The following is a 22536-nucleotide window of genomic DNA, read 5'->3' on the forward strand; positions in this document are numbered from 1 at the left end:
TCCTGTCCCTGTTCAAAAGTGTGTGTATGAGTACCCTCTCCCACTATTTTCCCTCTCTTCTATCACCTACTCCCCCCCTTCCACCCCCCCACCCCCCATTCCCCCTTATCCCATCTCTTTCTTCTCATTTTTCTCTAGGGTAAGATAGATTTCCTCACCCTATTAAGTGTGTATGTTATTTCCTCTCTGAACCATTTCTGATGAGAATGAAGGCTCACTCATTCCCCCTCACCTTCTCCCATTCCACTTGAAAAAGCTTTTTCTTGACTGCTATGTGAAATATCTTAGCCCTTTCTTCTTCTCCTTTCTCTTCCTCCCAGTACTTTCCTTTATCACCCATTGATTCCATCTTTTTACTATATTATAACATTATATTCACACCTTCCTTTGTCTTGTCTATATATGCTCCTTCTAACTGCTCTTAGGAATGAGCAAGTTCATATGAGTTATTGGTATCTTCTTTCCCTGCAGGAATAAAAACAGTTCAACATCATTAAGTTCCTCATAGTTAGTTCTTCTAATCTACCCCCTCTATATATAGTTCATCTGAGTCCTATACTTGGAGATCAAACTTTCTGTTCAGCTCTGGTTGTTTTAATAGGAAAGTTTGAAAATTCCCTGTTTCATTGAAAGTCCATCTTTTCCCCTGAAAGAGGATGTTCAGTTTTGCTGGATAGTTGATTCTCAGTTATAAACCAAGATCTTCTGCCTTGCAGAATATCACATTCCAAGCCCTTCCAGCCCTTAATGTAGATGCTTCCAGATCCTGTGTAATCCTGACTATAGAGCCATGGTAGTTGAATTGTTTGTTTCTGGCAGCTTTTAGTATTCTCTTTGACTTGGGAGTTTTGGAATTTGGAAGTTTTTCTTTTGGGATCTCTTTCAGGAGGTGACCAGTGAATTCCCTCAATTTCTATTCCTCTACCTCCTTTAATTGCTTCTCAAAGTCTTATTTGAGCTCATCCATAGCCTGAGTCCATTTTCTATTTCTCTTGGAGGTTTTGGGTACAGAAGCTTTGATTTTTTCATCTTCTGAATCTTCCATGGGACCAGAGTAATTTTCTATGATCAGATTCTTTTTCTCTTTGCTCATTTCCTCAGCCTATGACTGATTTACCACACTTCTAAGGTGTTAGGGGGTTTGGGGGACATCCCACTGGATCACTGCTACTTTTTACCTAGGCTGGCTGACCTGTCCTGTGGGTGGAAGTTGGTTAGCAAATGATGGGAATGATTGGCCCAGTTTTTCACAGGAGTTGTTTTTCTCCAGATATTGGTACTGAAAACTGGGGTGTCAAACATTTCCTCTATCGGGGTCAAGCCCTGTACTGACGTAGAATTGTCATTATTAGAATTAATAAATTAAGTAGACCATTTCCAGAATATAATTTGGGAGTTCTCTCTTTTTTTTCCTTTGGAGTGGGTTCATATTCCCTTTTTATTTATACATTTTCAAAAGCACACTGATGCACAGCTTAATAATTGTAATCGTGTAGAATTTTTCCATTGTTCCCCAATGATTTACATTGGTTACTAATGTACTAGCATTGGAAAGAACCCTAAATTCATTTGGCAATTTTCAAGAATTAAGGGATATTTAAAATTGGTTGGCTGTAGTACTTCAGTTTAGCATGATTTCTTCATTGTGTTGTAAGAAGTACTATCCATTTGACATAGCATAATATATTGCTTCATTTTATTGTATATTAATAATATGCTTACAATTCAATCTTTTAGCATAATAAATTGTTTCATATTATTAGAGAAATATTTGTCAATGAAAAGTAAACTTTTCTGATACCCCCTCAAATTTGAGCTAGTGTTTCCCTCCATCCCATTGACTTATATTTTGCATACATTTAAATGCATACATACCGTTTTCCTCTTATATAGACTTATAAACAGATAAGGGATTGTTTCAATTTTGTTTCTATATTCTCAGTTGGCACAATGTCAGAGAGATAAAAGGTGATTAAATATATCTTGATAGATTTTATTTTGATTGATTGAATTATACTGAATTGGTAGTTCTCTTCTTTTTAATTTTCTTTAGGTTTTTGCAAGGCAAATGGAGTTAAGTGACTTGCCCAAGGCCACACAGCTAGGTAATTATTAAGTGTCTGAAGCCAGATTTGAACTGGGTCCTCCTGACTCCAAGGGCCAGTGCTCTATCCACTGTGCCACCTAGCTGCCCCTAAGGTAGTTCTCTTCTAAACCTCTTAGTAATCTAATCCATTAATCAGCAGGGCTTTTGAAGGCTGCTCAAAAGGATCCAAAGAAATGACTGAAGCACATTGCAGTGACTTCCTGATATCCAAGCCTAGGAGCAGGGACATTTCATTTTTTTACAGTGACTTTAACATTGTTTAATGTTGACCAAAGTTTTTAATGGTTGAACTCAAATATATAAATTCCTAATAGGATTTCCTTTTTGATTGGTGGCAGTAGCCACAATAATTGCTATGCACCTCCCGATAGCTCTTAGCTATCTCTTGCAGAACTTTTTTTTAAAGATTTTTATTGATATAGTGAACCTTCTAGTAAGCACAGAGCCCTTCTACCCTTATACTTCTATAATTGTTCTGTAGCTCAGATTCCTAAGAATGGTGCTTTGGTGCCCTGAGAAAGTTAAGTGACTTCCCCAGGATCACACAATCAGAAAGGCAGGATTTGCATCCATGTTTTCTCAGCTCCTGAGGTTACCTCTTTATCTGCTACATTGTACCAACTTTCTATGTAGGGAGAGGAAAGTAATTTGTAGTAGATGATGATCCTTCATTTACTTGTAGTTCAGGATCATAGATTTAGAGCTGTATAAGGCATCTGGTTCAATTCTCATTTTACTGTTGAGGAAACTGAGATCAGTAGTATTAGAGAGACTTGCTCAAGGTGAGCTACATAACATAGCTTGAATTTTGAACCCAGATCCTCTATTAAACTTTATTTTTCCTTAAGTCTTGTACCTTCAGGTTGAACTAAAGTAGCATAACTCTGCCTCACCTCTTAGACGTGAGGTAGAAATGAACTTTTTTTGGGGGGGTCCCTTCATTGAAAGTTGAACTTGTCCAAGATCTCTGGGAATTTTGGGTCATTGAGTTTTGATCCAGTTTTGATATTTTCACCAGTTAACTGTGACTTGAGACAAATCAAGAAATTTTTCTCTGAAGCTGTTTTCTTATTTATAAAATGAGGATAATACAATACCTTCACAGGATTTCTGTGTAGCTCCAATAAGATGATATGAAGGTACTTTGAAAGCCTTAAAACTATATAAGCATCAGTTATTTCTCATTGAACTGAGAGAACATTCTGAAGAAAAATCCAACATCAAAGGGAAGGAAAAAAAATTGAATGTGTGACTCTAAGATACAGATTTGTACCTTAATCAGTGCTATTTACTCTGTCAAAGGAGGAGATTATTTGGTTTTAGGATCATTCATTCTTTTTGTTTGTTTTCAACTGCTTAATAATCTTTGATTTTAAAAGCTAGCTTTTGGTAACATTTTTTCCTTGAATTCAATACATGGTTCTTCATTATCACTGAAGTCAACAAGATTGGTTTATATGTTGACACTTTTTTCAAAATGGTATCATGGGATAGATAGTTGGTCATACTATGCTTTAGGGGAAAGTACTGACTGGTCTTGGAATTCTCACCTTGGCTTTGGCACTGACTAGTTTTGTGACTTACCCCTGCCTTCGTTCTTGCAGCACTGTCCACAAAAGAGAAACTTTGAATTCCAGTGTGGTCTACTGGGGAATGGGTTAAAATACTTGGATTCAAAACCTTTCTCTCTACTTTCTAACTTTAGACAAGTTACTACTTCTTTTAGCTGGTCCTCATTTTCTTTATAAAATGAAGGGATTGGGCTAATCATCCCTGAGGTCCTTTGTAGCACTAAATATGATTCCAATAGAAATGTCTTATTTACTTTCTTAGATCTATGAAGCTTTCTTGGTATTACACAAAGTAAAGCCAAAGTTGAACTAATTTAATCTAGTGGGTAAAATCATAGCTTAAAGAAGGCATGTGGTGATTGGAATTCATTCTTCCTTGATATATAAATGATTGCAGTTTTATTAAAATCAGAGGTGACATGGGACAATGGCAAAAAGCTTTGGCTCCAAGGTCAGAGGATCCTTAGGAAGAGAGAATCTATAGTTGGTGTGGACCTTAAAAATGATCTAGGACAACAATTCCATTTTACAGCTTCAGAAATTGATGTCCAGAGAATAGAGATGACCTTTCCAAGGTCACACAGCTTTGACTAGGATTTGAACCTAGATTGTCTTGACTCCAAAGGTCCAACTGCACTCAAGAAACCCAACTTAGTCTCTTTCTAATAATTTACTTGTTTATACTTTTACCTTTGGGTGAATGTTTCCCAATTTTTCTCTTTGGGGAGGGCATTTTTGTGGAGGTAGCTTGACAAATCCCTGTGGATGGATTATGTTGTGGTACCTGGTCATGGCCTACTATTTTTGGGTTTTTATTAATTTCAGGACTTCCCTACTGTCAACTGTAATAGAGCCAGGCCTACCCTAAAGCTGAGGTGAGGTCCAAGGTTAACTGTGGCTGCATACCCCTATAGCCCAGGACAGGTATACAGGCTTCCTATTGGATCATTTCAGTCCAATTCAATAATAAGTGTCAGAGGACATATTTGTAATTGTACCAAGTTAGAAAATGACTTGAGTGCAGGAGAGATTTTTAAGCCTTTTATCATTTGCCTTGTTCAACTAAAGGCTTTTTTTTAACTTCATTGATCATAACACGCACTTACAAGCAAATAGACCCATGATCCTCAATCTGGATCATTCTTTATTTATTCCTGGTCAGACAACATTTAGTTGTACAATGAATGAGTCAGGAATTTTGGCTGGTATCCTAAGGGATTGGCAGACTGAGTCCCAGTTCACCTAAAGTGCTGTCCTAATTTAGGGGCATTTCAGCTTTTTTGCATTTATTTGTGGATTTTCACCTCCCAAGTACCAGTCTTGTGAATCTTTCTTTTAAGAGAGGGTAGAATAGGGGTGGCTAGGTGGCATAGTGGATAAAGCACCCGCCTTGGAGTCAGGAGTACCTGGGTTCAAATCTGGTCTCAGACACTTAATAATTACCTAGCTGTGTGGCCTTGGGCAAGCCACTTAACCCCATTTGCCTTGCAAAAAAAAAACTGAAGAGAGGGTAGAATAGATGATTGGCAAGTGTCACCCAGGAGTTCATTGGCAGAACTGGGAAAAGAAGCACAGATTGTTTGGTGTCCTGGGCCTAATTCAGCTGGTCATCCCCATCCGTTGGAGCCACTGATTCATTAGAAAGGGTCCCTTATTCTAGATTTGGAGGAATTTTTTTTTTATTTTGCAAGGCAATGGGATTAAATGACTTGCCCAAGGTCTCACAGCTAGGTAATTGTCTGAGGCCTGGATCTGAACTGATTCCAGGGCCAGTGCTCTATCTGCTGTGCCACCTGGTGGCTACCCTGGAGAAATTCTGTAGGTGGAACAGTTATCAAATTACTCTTTATGAGGGATAAAATCAATTTAAAACTGCTATTTCTGCCATTTTCCTTTACCCTGTTGTGTTGTATTATTTGTCTGTATTGAGTATTTTCCTTATGACTATTCTTCTCACTAACAGTGCTTGGTTCTCAACTTATCCTGTAGGTTTTTCCAGACATGCCCCATCCAACTTATTCCAGTAACCTCTTGTATATTTTTTCCCCTCTCCTCTTTCAAGAAAACACACACAAACACACACACACATACACACACACATACACACAAACACACACACACAATGCTTATATAACTCCAGGTGGTTGTTTTTTGAGTTTCAAAGATTTAACCTTATAGCATATAAATATAGGATCTAAAACTGGAAGGGATCTTATCCGAGCATCTCATCCATCTTCCCACCATATTTGACAAATGAGGAAACTGAAGCCTAGAGAAGAGAGGGCAGAGGGACTGCTCTCAAGGTTTTATAGCGAGTAGGGTGAATTTATAGTACTAATTTAGTGCCCCTCTCCACTACACTGTAAAGCCTTTTTCTATGAAGTATATATTTGTGTCTGCCTGATCACCCCTTCCCCCCAGCCAGCAACTTTTATTAAAGAGCATGTTATTCAGTATTATAGAGGGTGTCTTCTTAGCCAAAAGCATTGTGCCTCCTTTATGTCTATAGTCAAAAACTGGGTCCATATCCATGTTTCATTAACTAATTCTAGTAATGTGACCTTGAAAAAGGCATCTATCTATGGGCCTCAGTTTCCTCAGCTGTAAAGTGAATTCTTTGATACCATAATTCTTTTTTTTTTTTTAAGGTTTTTGTAAGGCAAATGGGGTTAAGTGGCTTGCCCAAGGCCACACAGCTAGGTAATTATTAAGTGTCTGAGACCAGATTTGAACCCAGGTACGCCTGACTCCAGGGTCGGTACTTTATCCACTACACCACCTAGTCGCCCCGATACCATAATTCTTACAAGCCTCCTCACAGGATGGTTGGTGGCTTGGTTGAGGCATCTGAACATGCTCTTGACCTTTCCTTTGCCCCTTTCCCTTTTCTCTTGCTAAACCTAATATGTGTTTGGTTGTAAGCTACTTGAAGGAAGGGATCATGTCTTAGGCATATGTGTTTCTATACCTACAATCTTCCCCCCCCCAAGCATGCGCGTGCACACACACACACACACACACACACACACACACACAGTGATTTTCTTAGAACAGTTCAATAAATATTTGTGGTTGGTTCAGAGTAGAATTTTCTTTTAACTTCATACTTAAGGCTGTCTAGTACTCTTTAAACTTTATTCAGATTGATGATTCTGTTACCTATAAAATCCAGTCAGTTTGTTGGCAGGCTTGCATGTATGATGATATTAAAAGTTTTCAGTGTTTTACATGTTGCCATGTAGCCACTTAAGTTCTTTCTACTTGAGGCCAAAAGTACAAATCATACACTGTTTAGGACTCATGTTGATCTAGCCCCCATGGTCTGGGGCTTGCCAGACTACAATTCTAGACCCCCTAACTTCCTTCTTCTGCCACTGGATGAATCTCTATGAAACATGACGCTGCAGACAGTGAGAACTGGATTAACAGGAAACTGTGTGACTCATGGATGATTGTAATAAGATCTTGGGAGGACTGCCCCACATTACAGCTCTGTCATCTCCACAGCTAAGCATTCACCCTAGCTTAGCCTGTGACCGATATGGTATGTCAGAGTTAGAATCTTGGAGATGAGGGAAGGATAAAGAATTCCAGTCTTACCATCTGAAAGTGTGTGTGTGTATGTGTGTGTGTGTGTGTGTGTGTGTGTGTGTACCTGTCTGTGTGTTTGCCTTTGTGTGTGTCTGTGTGCCTGTGTCTATGTGTGTGCCTTTGTGTGTGTGCCTTTGTGTGTGTCTGTGTGTCTTATGTTTGTATAATTCCTTTTCATTTTGCATTCCCCCCACCCCCCTTATTATCAGAAGCATCTTATTTTACTTTCTTGGCAACTTTACAGTATAAACTTGCTGCTCTTTACATAACTCTGCCTCTTAGAGACTGAGCTTGTTCATGTGTGCTGTAAAAAAGGTAACTTGCCTCAGAACTGCCAGATGTTATCCTGAATGAGCCACCCCTGTCTTGTTGTTAGAAAAGAAAAGTTAGCCATCATCTCCTTTCTCCTCCTTGTTTCCCCACCCACAAAAGCCTACATAAAAAGGGACAGATTAAAACTTTGATTAAAATCAAACAAACCAACAAAACCCTACATATCAGCTTGAATTTCATTAGTAACTAATCAGTCCTTTGGGAGCTTTGACGATGTAGGTTCCATTTTATCTAGATTTTTGGATTCTCTTTTCTTTCCAAGAACTCAAGGGGATTTGAACTCAGGTTTAGGTATCAAACACTTGGAAGGTGCTCTAGAAAATAAAATACCCAATCCAACTCCTTAATTTTAAGAGGCTATTCTGGTTCAAACAGGATAAATGTGACTTATCCAAGTTAACTGGCACTAATTGGCAGAATTCCAGGACTTTGGGATTTCAAATTTAGCAGCCTTTCTATTGTACTATGCTGTCTCATAGATGCTCAGTCCCTGAGAACTCTAATATAGAATATAATATTTGTTAAATTGTATAATGAGAATATTACAATAAAATTATAATATATATTTATATATTATACAATGTTTAATATATAATATATAAATGAGTAATTTAGAGTTTTAATATTTATTTAAATAAAATAGAATATACAATATAATTATGTAATGTTTTAAATAGATATATACATTTGTTCAATTGTCTGACTTTGTGATCCCATTTGGGGTTTTCTTGGCAAAGATTTTTTTTTTAAGTTTTTGTAAGGCAAACGGGGTTAGTTAAGTGGCTTGCCCAAGGCCACACAGCTAGGTAATTATTAAGTGTCTGAGGCCAGATTTAAACTCAGGTACTCCTGACTCCATGGCTGGTGCTCTATCCACTGCACCACCTAGCTGCCCCTTGGCAAAGATATTAAAGAGTAGTTTGTCGTCCTCTTCAAGCTTATTTTACAGATGAAAAAACTGAGGCAAACAGGATTAAGTGACTTGCCCAGGATCACAAAACTAGTATCTGAGGTTTAAACTCAAGAAGATATCTTCCCAACTCCAGGCCTAGGACTCCTTCTATTGTACCTTTTAGCTATTGATAAACTAAATATATATAAAATTATTTAATGCAATATATATTATTTATTTAGCATATTTATTTACTAAACATACATTTATATAGATAATCTTTTAAATTCAGAAACTTAAATTTTTCAGAAATTGTTCTGAGTGGCAGAATTCTCCAACTATGTTAGCTTTTAGAAGCAATCAAATTTAGTGTTTGTAGTTGAATTTAGATTTAAATTGCAAAGCATTATTTTTTATTTATATTTTTTGTTTTTGTATTTGTATTTGTTTTATGTTTTACCCAAACAGAAAATTGAACTATGGTATTTAGGATAGGAGAGAATTAGCAGTATAGAACAATGAATAGCATCTGTCATGTGTCACTAGAGAAATAAACCAGAACTTCAGGCTGAACCTTATGAAACCCTGAGCTACTTACTGGATCATGTTCAGGGAGCTCAAAGGGACCAGAGAAACTATTAAATTGACCCTTCATTTTACTTTTAGGAAAAGTTCTGGAAATCAGTGTTTGTAGGTAAATTCAGATTTTAAATCATTCTGATTCACACATTATCATAACTCCATTGGCCATAGATAGAATTCAGAATCATTAATTGCTGTACTAATATCACATAAGAATAAATTGAAGAGGCAGGATTTGAATACAAATCTTCCAGTTCTAGATTCTATGTTCTATTTACTCCATCTGTAAATTTTAGCAGAGCTGGGCCTAAAACCTCCACATTCATTCCTCCACCAATAAAATGTCAGCAACAGAAAAAAATCTCAGTGGCCACCTAGGTTTCTTTACACATTTCAGATGTATACTTTGAAATCAATTTTGTGCCTGCAGTGTTGCAGTATGAGTCTTGAGGCAGTTTGAATCCACCCTCTGCTATGGAAACTTGGACAAGTTACCTCCTTTGTTTAGTCCTCTGTTTTTTCATCTATAAATCGAGGTTGTAACTTTAGGATGGCAATCTCAACAGTTGGAGCAGAAACTTTGAGATCCTCTGATTTGTATAACATAGTAGCTAATACAATGTACCACCTGAACAGTAGTATGAGTTTACTGGTTTACACAGAAAACACTGACATTCACTAAATCGAGGTTGTAACTTTAGGATGGCAATCTCAACAGTTGGAGCAGAAACTTTGAGATCCTCTGATTTGTATAACATAGTAGCTAATACAATGTACCACCTGAACAGTAGTATGAGTTTACTGGTTTACACAGAAAACACTGACATTCACTGTTCAACTTAAGTTATTTAACACTCTCAAAGGGTTCTTAAGTTTTCTATTTTTTTAAAGAGGGGAGAAAAGAGGAGTAAGTGGGTGTGTGTTTAAAGTAAATAGCTGCCAATCTTCAAGTGGTGACTACGTAGATGACTATTTTGAGTATTTAGAGAATTTTTTATTTGATTACAGATTGGACAAGATGACCTCCAAGACTCCTCCTAACATGAATGTTGAATGATTCTGATATCTCATTTTTAGGGCTTTTTGTTTTGATAGCTATATTGTCCCACATTTTAAAGGCTATATAGTATAACATTTCATGAATAAAATGTTTATGACTATACAAAGACAAGGCTATTTCTGTATAACTTTGTGGGGGGGGGCACTTCCTTAAATATACTCTCTGGAAAAAAAAACCTGGAGAATGGAATACTAGAGTTAGAAGAGACCTCAGAGGTCAATTCTTCTAATTCATGCACAAAGCATTCATTCCCTACATGGGTTGCTGATGACTAGTCTTTTAACCTCTGCTTTTAGACCTCTAGTTATGGAGAACTTAATTCTCTTTCAATGCCACCTGTGTTCCATTGTGAGATAATTTTGTGTGGGCATGGTTTTTTGTTTGTTTCTTTGTTTTTGGCTATGTCAAGTAAGAATTGGTCTCCCTATAATTTACATTTTATTCTAAGTCTGATCTCCAGGACCAGGCAGAATGAGTCTACTCTTTGTCTCCTCCCAACTCCCAAGTACCCTTAATATTTCTTTTCTTCAAATTAAACATCCTTAGTATTATATAGATAGTATGGTTCAATGGAAAATACTGGATTTGGAGACAGTATCTGTATTCTGCTACTTAATCACCTGACTGACACTGCATTAGCTTACATTTATCTAGTACTGAAAGGTTTGTACAACACTTTATATATTTTATCTCTGTTAATCTTCACAACTCTGGGAGATGTGATTATTTTCCCTATTTCACAGATAAGGAAACAGATTCAATTGCTCACTGCCACATAGTGGTATTTGAGGCAGAGTGTAAACTCAGGTCTTCCTAATCCCAAGTCTGTTGCTTATCTAGCCCTCTCTAAACCTCAGATTCTCATGTAAAAATGAGGGGGATTAGAATAGGTGACCTCTAGGTCCTCCCTCTACATTATATTTTTTCACTGGCTTACATTTTTATTTTTCTTGGTTTCCTTTGTTGCTGTATGCATTTTATATTTTGAAACATTTTTCTGAGAGAAGAGTCCATAGGTTTTACTAGACAACCAGAGTCCATGCAACAAAAAAAGACTGTCTTGCCCTAGCCAGTCAATTTACTTTCCAAAAAAGATGCCCAAAAGTGGACATACTAGAATAGATATGACTTCACTATATTTTATGGAAAATTATCACTTCCCACTTTATAGTAGAGGTGAATGTTTGAATTAGAGGGAAGATCTGGGTTTAATTCCTACTTTCATCAAGACAGTCAACCACTAATTTAATTATTTGGGAATAATAATATATTTTTATCTTTATCTTAGTGTCATTATGAGGCTCAAGTAAAGATACCTTTGTAAAACTTAAGGGTCCATGTAAATGTTAGTTATTATTATGAGTTGATGCAGTAGCCAAAGTTTTGATCTTGGTCAGTAGCCTTCCCAAAACACTGAATTTGATTACTTCAGTTGTGTTCTGATCAAGGTACAGTATAGCAGGACTATTAGCTCTTTTGTTGGGAACATTCTTCTTCTATAGACCCCCCCAGTCTTAGATCTTTTTGTTGCCATAGAACCCTTCTGATACAATGAACTTGCTGTTCAATAAAAACTCTTCAATAAAAACAAGTGAATGAAAAGCATGAATTTCTGGGCATATCTTGCTTACTTTTGGGTAGTTTCCTCTTTGAACCCATGTAGGGCTTGCATAGGTTCTTAGTAAATTTTATCAGCTTATGATTCTAAGTTGTCAAGATCATTGGAAAATGCTATTATCATGTAAGCCATCAATTTCCCCCTAAGTCCTTTTCCAGACTAACTCTCCTCACACATCTACTCATCCTCACACCCACTCCTCTTCAACTTTTTTATGTATGTTGTCTTCTCCCAGTAGATTTGTAGGCTTCTTAAGGCCAGAGACTCTTTCATATTTGTAATTGTATCCCCAGCACTGAGCACAGTACAACACATAGTAAGGATGTAATACATGTTTATTGGCTGTTGACTATCTAAGCTTCTATCCAAAAGAAAAATATTTAACAAAATCTAGTTAAGTACAGAAACTTGTGACACTTTCAGAGATTTAATAATCATCAATCCTTGGGATCAGTCAACTAGTTCTGAATCCCATTCATAGACCATCTAATAGTTAGCAAAGTGTAGTTTACATAAATAACAATAGCATGGAAAGAATATTCAGCTAGGACACAGTATTGATTCAGTTGGGAAGGGCTTCCTTGCCTTTGTGTTGGTCATGTTAAAGACAAAAGCCTGAGGATGGATGGATGGATTCTTTTTTGGGTTGACTTTTTGTGCTTTGGTCACCAGTCAATTGTTCAAATCTTAAGTACTCTGAGCTAGTTTAAGCCACAAGAGTTCAACCTAATGGAGCCAGAGATATCTTTACCACCCCAATTAAAACCAATGCATTTCTGAAGTGGATGTCATTGGTCAGAATGTCAAGTCTCATTCTCATAAAACCATTTTTTCCCCCCTCTCCTTTCAAACTTTGAACACTATTATATAGCTTTTACTGCCTGTAAAACTGACATTCATTTCCTTATACCTGTCTTATTTCACTAACTATAAATGTTTTGAAGGGAAGTATTTGCCTTGGCCATGATGCTTTGTATAATATATAATAGGCACATAATAAGTCTAGTTAAATGAGGAAGATTTGACCTTTTTTTGTAGGATCATTGTAGGATGTAGGTTCATAGGAGAGGGAAATTGCAAAAAGATGTATTTAGATTGGATATGAACATCTTAAAACATCTTTTCATTACTATGTTATATTATGTTATTATATTATATTACATTATATTATATATTATTCTTTCCTTTTTTAGAGTATGGGTAGAAACCCTTAAACTGGCTTGGCTGGCTCCAGTGTTGTCTTAGTACTCTATATGGGCTACCCCTGAGCATTGAGATTGAACCCATTGTATTTTAATTGTGAGGTAGCATGGTAAAGGACAGGGCTATATATATCATATATTTTCATCATATGTATACTAGTCATCCAAAAGTATAATGGGCATCATCAGTGGTGGTGTATTCCCTAATGGAAGTCTTAAGATGAAAGACAGATGACTACCTTTTTTGTCCTCCATTATTACTCACCCTCAGCCTCTGAAGGTGCCTAAAAAGTATAGAATTTGTAGTATGTTTTAAGACAAGACAAAAGAACATAGTAAATATGACCTGGGGTAGGGTAAGGGGCTTGTGTTTTCTTTGGCAGATTGGAATCTGTCAACATCCTACTGGGCTCAAACCAGATTATAATATAATCAGGAACTACTTTACAAAATAAAAATTACATAGGATATAGAGAGCTCTAATAGCTTGTGTTCTAAGTCAATATGTGTCCCCATTTCTATTCTAGTTTGACAGCATTGGTTCAGAGCACCCAGAGATTCAGATGAGGGCCTGGGGTCACAGAGCCAGTGGAGGGTCAGGCAGTACCTGAGCCCAGGTCTTCTCTGATTGGGAGGCTTTCTGACCACATTGCCACATTGCCTCACCAATATGATCCAAAGAAAACATTTTCATATCATTTACTTTTCCTATTCTTGGGGAAAACAAGTCTCATGAAAAAGAATATTAAAATTACTTTCGATTTTCTTCATATAAACATTTAGATCTTCATCTTATGTATTTGCCCCAAGTCTTTACTCCCTAGGAAATTCTTTGTCTGCATTTTCCCTTCCCCCACTATAGAAGAAGTAGCCTAGTTCAGAGAGTCTGACTGGGGAAGCAGACTGAGATTACCCAACCAGGAAGTAATTTATCCATTCCAGGTTGCTAAAGAGGTTTCATCTAAATAGGATATAAATATCTTTTACTACCACAAGTCTAAAGAAATCTCTGCCTTCTCCCTCTTAATGGATGACTCGTTTCTTTCCTTTTTTAGCATATGGGTAGAAACCCTTAAACTGGCTTGGCTGGCTCCAGTGTTATCTTAGTACTCTGTATGGGCTACCCCTGAGCATTGAGATTGAACCCATTGTAGTTTAATTGTGAGGTAGCATGGTAAAGGACAGGGCTATATAAGATGGTTTTTGTTTTTTGTTTCTTTAGTATTAATTATAAAAAAACTAGTGTTTTGAGTGGAGAACTTGTCTGGGAGCCAGATCAAGCATTAATAAATTCCTTTCCCTCTGTTATCCTGGGTTAGAATTTATTGAGGGCCTCTGGGTTATTATGCATCTTCCAGGGGAGATCTCTTCAGTTGCAATAACATTTTAACAGCTTTAATGTGCCCATGAGAATGATTCGTGCAGTTATAAAGGTGGCCTTGCCTAGGAAAGTCAAGATACCAACTTGCAGGTGGTTGATCAAGGCCTTGGACTAGGGCCTTGAAGTGGGCTGCCAAGGCCTTGATCTTTGAGTGAGCCTTGAGATGTTCTTCCCACAGTATACTTTTTGAGAGAAGGGCTTGTCTCATACTTCATTCTGTGTGCATCACTGCAAAATGATTAGATGATAGTTTCAACAGAAAGGATTTCACTAGAAATTTTACCAGAGTAACTTCAGGCAAGAACTTTTGAGTCCAGGAAGATCTTGGTCTCCTGGGTCCAAACTTCAGTGCAGTGTTCTTCATCTACAGTGGAAGAAACAGCTAAACAAGTTTAGTTCTTATTCCAAAGGGAAAGTCCTTCAAATACTGGAAGACACTTCTGACTTTTTCTCTTTTCCAGATCCCTTAACAGATATCATGTGACAGACCACATGCAAACTTCCCTTCCCCCCTTTTTTCTTAATGAATAAGCTCAGTGGACAAAAATCTAGGACTAAAATCATGAAAATCTGAGTTCAGATTTGATCTCACACACTTAGCTGTGTGAACCCTGGGCAAGTCACTTAACTTTACTCTGCCTCAGTTTTCTTCAACTGTAAAATGAGGATAATTATGGCTTTTACAATACAGGGTTGTTATGAAGCTCAAAATACTTATAAAGGGCAAAAGCCACTGAAGAAATGCTTCTTCGTTCATCCTGCCTCCCCTTTTTCTCTGAATTATCTTCATTTTATGAAAGGTTCTTCCATTCTTTGCTCTAAGGACTCTTCTGGGTCTGAAGATTTTATGTCTAAGACCTCTTCCAGTTTACCAGTGCTATGATTCTAGATGTCTACTACTGTTACTTATCTGCCCATTTATATTATTTGTGATTATTGAATTCTTTCCAGTAGATTGGATGAGGATGGAAAGATTAGCTATTTCCTACCCCTTCAGCCTGCTGCTGTTATAACTCTTACTGGGGAGTGAAGGCTCCTTAATGAGATTAAAGTAAGGGGCAGGTTTATGCAATTTGATCCCAATTAATAAGTAACATTTAATTGCAGAGGCTTGATCATAGTTGAGTGATGAATTTCAGCTGCAGAGGATTTTGATTTCTTGAACCAGAGGAAAATTTAATAAGGAGAATTTAGCTTCATGTTATTTCTTGGGCCCTTGTGGAATCTGTTGATGTTTAGAAAGGGGCAGTTATGAAATAAAACAAAACAATGTGTTTTTTTTTTTTAACCACAGCATCATTCTAATCCTCAGAAATGGTATGGTGGTGGGCATCTTGAGGCTAGGAGACCTAGATTCAGTTTATTTCTCAGCCTTAATAGATGGGATAAAATGACAGAAAACAGTCTGAGTATCAATTTCCTTATCTCTAAAATTGCACATAATATTTTGCACTCTCATAAAGAACTGCTGTGAACAAAGAAAGTACTTTATGAACCTTTAAAAAAACCTTAGAAAGGCAAGCTTTTAATTACTGTTGATTTGTTGATTCCTTTCTGCAAAAAATCTTGTGGTTTTTAATATGGTGGATATGATATCTCCACACTCTAGGTATTCAGTCAAATGATCATAGTAGAGGAAGGACAAAAAGAAGGAAGGAAATGAATATGCAAAGTCATACTATCTCATATGATCTTCACAACAGCCCTAAGAAGTATGTGCTGTTATCCTTATTTGAAATTTGAGGAATCTGAGGAAGATAGAGGTTATGTGCCTTCCTTAGAATCATACAACTTTTAAATATTCAGGGCCAAATTTAAGCTCAGATCTTTAACTGTAGACCCAAAGCTCTAACCACAATGCCCCCTTGTTTCTATACAGATGATTTTGTCCCTACTTATCACAGTTAAGTGACTCAATGGAGATAGATGGTGATGGAGTTGGAGTCAGGAAGATTTGAGTTCAGATTTGGCCTCAAGACACTTGCCAATTGTGTTATCTTGGGCAAGTCACTTAATCTCTAGATTAAGCCACCTTAATCCACTAGAGAAGGAAATGGCAAAGCACTCCAACGTATTTGCCAAGAAAATCTCATAGACAGTGTTAGTGTTCTGTATGGTCCAGGGGCTCACAAAGATAAGACTAAACAATAACAACCGCATCTGTGGAATAAGGATAACTACTTGTAGGGTGTGAATTGCTCAGCTATCCCTGGACTACAACGTTGTACAACAAAGAACAGGAAACAATAAACTTTTGGATTTGATGAGTGCTTTAAAAGAGGATGTCCATTAGGGCATGACTCAAATCCCTGTTTAGACATTTAGTAGCAGGTTCAATCTCATATTTTTCACATGGAATTTGGGGAGAATAATAATGGTTACCCACTGTTTAAGGATCAAATGACATATGTAAAGCATTTTGCAAATTTTAAAGCACTGAATAAATGTTATTATTGTAGCTATGTGTCTGTGGCCCAATAAGTGGGTAATTACTGCTATATAGGATTTTCAGTAAGTGGTTGGAAGTTGGAGCCAATAACAACCAAAGTTCCTTGATGATGAAATTAGAAGGGAACAGGAATACTGCTACATGTTCCAGTTAAATGATGTTAAGGAATTATAGATGTTGTTCCAGGGGAACCAGGAATCCCCTCTACCACAATTCTGACAATGGACTCATTGGGCCCCTGCTTGAAGACTTTCAAAGGAGAACCAGCCTTTTCTTTGTTGCTTCTACTTTGGGAAAATTCTTATTTTGGACTTGACTCTCATATGAGGTGCCTAATAGGTTTTTCATTTGTTCATTTTCCCATTTTTTTCAGATCAGTGAACTTTATATGAAGCAAGTGTTTTATATGCAAAGTGATGAAAAAAAGACAAAAATGTTAAGCAGATTTTCTTTTCCAGGCTCTTGATTACTGCCTGTGAGCATGGTAGGAGTACACATTGGGACTAGAAGACCAGAGAGAAACAGAGACGGAGTGTGTCTGTGTCTGTGTCTTTCTTTCCTGGAAAGTAAAGAGGACATACAATAGTATAAGATCAAGAAGAATGAGAAATAATGAAAGGCACAAATAGGACCACTTTTAATCTTGCTTTTCCTCTTCCAGGTTGATCAGTATCTTTATCATATGCGCCTCTCAGATGAAACTCTCCAGGAGGTTTCCAAACGATTTCGAAAGGAGATGGAGAAAGGGCTTGGAGCTGATAGCCACCCTACAGCTTCTGTGAAAATGCTGCCCACATTTGTGAGGTCTACACCTGATGGAACAGGTAATGTATGTGCTGGAGAATTGAAAGAAGGAACTGCTTTTTGTGTAGGTTTACTGTAATAGTTAGTCTAGGGTGTTTCCTCTTGAGTAGATGAATGGGAATATCAAATGTAATGAGGGATTTTCCATTTAGCATTAAGTTAATGAGACCTTACTGTAACATTACTTGGATTAATTGAAAAGAACCTACTTTTTCATAGGACAGACAGTTGCATGGTGGGAAGAGCTCTGAATTTGAAGTAGAGGCCTGGGGTTGAATCTTGTTATATGACCATCAACAAATCACTTTAAGCCTCTGGATCTCAGTTTTCACCTTTGAAATGAGAAGGTTGGCCTGGCTGATCTCTAAGGACTCTACCAACTCTAAAAGCTATGATTCTTATCTTCAAGGCCATCTATAAAACAGTGCTTTGGGACATGACCTCTACAGTGCCTTTTGGCTATTTTGTTGACTTAACGAAAACCATTTCTGGGCTCTGAACCTCCAGAGAAGATAATCTAGGAAGCTTTAGTGTACTTTTCTTATTTGAAGGCATATTTCTACCAATCATTCCTTAACCCTCCAGTGTTTGCTTAAACTGCTAATGTCTGATAAATATGCTTTTGAAGGATGGGGTTCTGTACTTTGCACAACATGTTGTGCATGTTGTACAAAGTCTTTAGAACAAGCTTGAACCACTTGCTATATTTAACACTCATCAAGTCATAATGTTTAAAGCTGGAAGGAACTTTAGTTCTTTGTGTACCTTCTAAACCCTCTTCATCCCTGTCGTCCTTCAGTCCTCAAAAGAAATTACAGATGAAGAAACTTAAGTTTTCTCAAGATTATGGAGCTAGAAAGCAATACTTATGGGAGGATATGGGAGGCAGTATAGCATAGAGGTTAGAGTATATGATTTTTTTTTTTTTGGGGGGGTCAGAAGACCTAGATTTTTTTTCCCCACCTAGCAATACAAATAACCTCTCTGCATAATTTTCCCAACTGTAAATTGAGAATAATATTAGCACCTAATCCCACCTAGGCTGTTAGGAGAATTAAGTTAAATTTTTAACTTATAATTACTTCAGCTTCATTGTTTTTTCCACTCTCATGTACTGCTTTGAATATTTATCTGTTTATCTTATATTCACTATCTCAGTTTCTTTCCTCTGTCTCTTTCTGTTGAATACCATCTGCTGCTCCTTGTGTCCACCCACAAGCTAGGAATTAGCAACAGGGCCTCAGAAGCCCAGTGAGTTGGCCTAAGCCTGTCCTCTCTCTCCCACCTCCCCTGCCACCCCCACAGACATACACATTCCTTTTTTGCTTTCTTGGTAGGAGGTAAAGGGAGTCTGAGACCGACTCCCACAACTTCATGCAGAAATTTCAGAACTTTTCTGTCCTAATGTATGAATACGTGGCATCCAAATTTCCTCTTTATCTATTCTGATTTGTATCTTTTAAGTGGAGTGGGGCTTTTCAGAGGGAGCATTATTTGCTCTTGCCTGCTGGGTTGACATCATCCATTTGAAGGACAATGTCATGAAAGGACACTCTGGGGACTCCAATTATTGACTGTGTGGAGGTGCAGTCTGTGACCTGGGGCAAGCTTCTTATACTCCTCACCAATAAAAAGAAGATTATTATACTGTGAATTGGTTTCTCCTTAGAGTGAGATAACATTATGTATGGTTTGTAGTATTTTTGTAACTTTCTTTGGGTTTTATGTCTCAAATAGTGATTTTTAAGACATAAGAACTATAGATATGAAGCTAGTTGAAAAATGACAGTTTTTTCTTAAAGGCTTATATTCCAATGAATTATATATACAAGAATAAGATTATTTATAATAATAATAATTAATTATAATAGAATTATAAGGCATTATATATCCTGCCACCCAATTGCCCCAAACTATTTACATTGTTGTAATCACTGTTTTTCTGGTTCTTTATTTTATACCAATTCATATAAGTCTTGTCTTCTATTATTCTTCATATTGTTTTCAAAGACAATATCATATAAAACTATTTTCTATTCATGTTAATCTTAATTTTTAAAGTTTTATTTTAAACTAATATTTTTTTTAGGTTTTTTTTTTTCAAGGCAAATGGGGTTAAGTGGCTTGCCCAAGGCCACACAGCTAGGTAATTATTAAGCGCTTGAGATCGGATTTGAACCCAGGTACTCCTGACTCCAAGGCTGGTGTTTTATCCACTATGCCACCTAGCTGCCCCTATTTTAAACTAATATCTAAGAATCTTTTAAATCTATTTATTTGCTATAATTTGTTTAGCTGTTCCCAAATCAGTGGACATTTTAACTTTTTTTTTATCTTTTTGTTAACACAAAATGTGACTATTAAATATTTTAGTGTTTATTGGCTTTCTGGTCCTCCTATACCTACCAATAATTATCTCTAGGCCAAAGTTTTCAAATACTTCGACATTTGGATCTGTCTTTTTAAAGTATAAAGTGAATTCAAAGCTCCACCAGTGGCATTTTACTGTACTTTTTTTCTGCAGCCTTTCAACACTGATTATTTACATATTTTTGTCATCTTTGCCAGTTTGCTGGGAGTGGTGCAGTATTTTCAAAATGACTTCATCTTTACCAAATCTTAGATAGACCTTTGAGAATAGGCCCTATAGGAAGTAGTCTTAACTTTACTGAAATTTGCATATGAAGACTAGATAGTGAAACAAGCTAGGACTCCACCTTGTCTTCTTGGGGTGTTGGCCCTAAGGGAATAAAACATATCAAAAAATCAACTATCAATTCATGCTCTGCTTTGCATGTATAGTCTGCCAATTGTGGAAATTTGTTTCCTGAGACTAGTAAAGTCCTTCCTTAAGGAAGGACTAGAGAAGGGTGGAGGTAGTATTTGTGGCAGTGCCAAAGGTCAAACTATAGTAAATTCACTTCAGTTCAGGGTCACCTGTCCAGAGGATGGGGAACTGAATTACTTTCAGCCTGTCATGTTTCAAAACAATTGTAATTATTGTGAAGTCTTTCCTTAGTCTAAAGTTAGATTTAACTATCTAAAAACTAATCTTCCTCTGTACTCCTTCCACCTTGAAAAAGGCTTCGGTTTTATAGCTCTCTGGTTATAGACTTGTGGGACTTCCAGGCATTCTGGTCAGATTTTATGGGTTCCATGTTTTAGAAACTGCTTAATTGGAGTGTTCAGAGGAGGTTGATCAGGATAGGGAAGGAACTAGAAATTATGGCAGGTAGATTTCAGTTGTAAGAGTGGAAATAAAAAAAAACAACTTTGTATTACTTTTGTTTTTATATCATCTACATTTCTCAAATTATCTTCCTTTCTCAATCAAACCTTATAATAAAATAAAATGAGACAGAAAAAGTTTAGCAAAACTAATCAAGATACTGAAAAAGTTGACATTCTATGTAGTGCCACTACTGGAGAGAAGTCTGTGGGAGATCCCTTTTCATATCTTTTCTTAGGTTATTATAATTCTAGCATTATAGTTCCTTTGATATAATTGTTCTTCCCCTTTACATCTTTATAATCTTCATAGTGGTGTATCAGTTCACATTAGCCTTCATTGTCACCATTTTTTTATGGCCCAGTAATTCACACACAATTTGTTGAGCCATTCATTCCTCAGTTGATTTTTTTGTATGACCCATTTGTTTCCACTTGTTTGCCATGATAAATATTTTTGTATTCATTTGCTTCTTACTAATGGAATCTCTGGATCAAAGATGATGGACATTTTAGTCACTCTATTAAGAAAAAAAATTATAGTAATTTGCTGTCCCCTATTGAAAATGCTTTAGGAGAGAGAGGGATTCTTTCTCAGGCATGCCTTGGACTGGATGATAGTTTAACAGGATGATTACTGGATTTAGAGTCAAAAGTCTAAGGTTCAAATTTGAACCCTGCCATTTACTATTCCTGGGCTAGTCACTTAGCTTCTTTGGCTTCAGGTTCCTGATTATGCAAATTCTTGGGGTGAGGGCTAGAGGACATAAAGTTTAAATTGGTCACTACTCCTGATTATTAGAATTGAGCATCCACTCTAACTTTGCAGTTAGAGAAAAATAAAATATTTTTTATTTTGCAGAAATATACTTTTTCCAATATACAATAAAGGGAGAAAAGGTCAGTAAATCAGATAAATTCTAGCATAGCTTCAAAATAGTTTAGTCTAGAAATTGGAACACATAGTATTGATTTTTAGCAACCAGGCTTGGTGAATGAAGGTAGCCCAGATTCCCCCCAATTCTATCTTTCAGCTTCCCAAGGTCTTTTTCTCCCTTACCCTAAAATATGATACTAGGAAGGGATCTGAGAGTACATTTCCCTTCTTAGGGGATCCTTCTTAGATCCTTCATGATGATTTGGAGGCCACTTTGACTTAGTGATACCTACAGATTAAAGGATTTGAAGGACTTCTACACCCAAGAGTCAGTAAATACCTACTGTGTGCTTAGTACTGTGATTACAAAGAAAAATAAAAGGATGGTCTTAATTCTTAAGGAGCTCACAGGCTATTGGGGGAGACTGCCTGAAAACAAATAGGAACAGACAAAATATATAGAATAGATTGGAGCTTGACTGGGAAGGTACCAGGATTAAGGGAGATTGGCAAAAATAGTTTGTAGCTAAGACTTGAGTTGACATTAAGCAGGGAAAAAATTTCCAATCTCTTAGTGGTTTCTCCTGTCCACTGAAGACCCACTCTGAGTCCAGAGAATTTTCCTTATCTAGTGGCTTGAATCTGAGGTCAACTTTTATAGGTCCTACTGCCATTTTCCACTCTTCTCTTGACCTGACATGTGGTTTCAGGTTCACTCTGATAACAGTTGGAATCAAGTCTTTCCAGAAACGTATAGTAAATGAGCTTACTTAGATTATTCTCATTTTTAAATTCCCCTCTCTTCTTTCTTTTTGTAAAAGTGAAACTTATCTACTCATTT

The 22536-nt window shown here is 36.8% G+C and overlaps 1 protein-coding gene across 2 annotated transcripts in view; it reads left to right on the forward strand.

Moving 5' to 3' along the window:
* Positions 1–22536, forward strand: part of HK2 (hexokinase 2) — a 100665-nt gene that overhangs the window by 29451 nt on the left and 48678 nt on the right. For both annotated transcript variants that reach the window (XM_074208451.1, XM_074208445.1), the window contains exon 2: positions 17448–17610. In XM_074208451.1, coding sequence (XP_074064552.1) covers positions 17448–17610 — 163 coding nt within the window. The remainder of the gene's footprint in view (positions 1–17447; positions 17611–22536) is intronic.

Source organism: Macrotis lagotis, chromosome 1 (genome assembly GCF_037893015.1).
Source record: "Macrotis lagotis isolate mMagLag1 chromosome 1, bilby.v1.9.chrom.fasta, whole genome shotgun sequence".
Classification (NCBI taxonomy): Eukaryota; Metazoa; Chordata; class Mammalia; order Peramelemorphia; family Peramelidae; genus Macrotis; species Macrotis lagotis.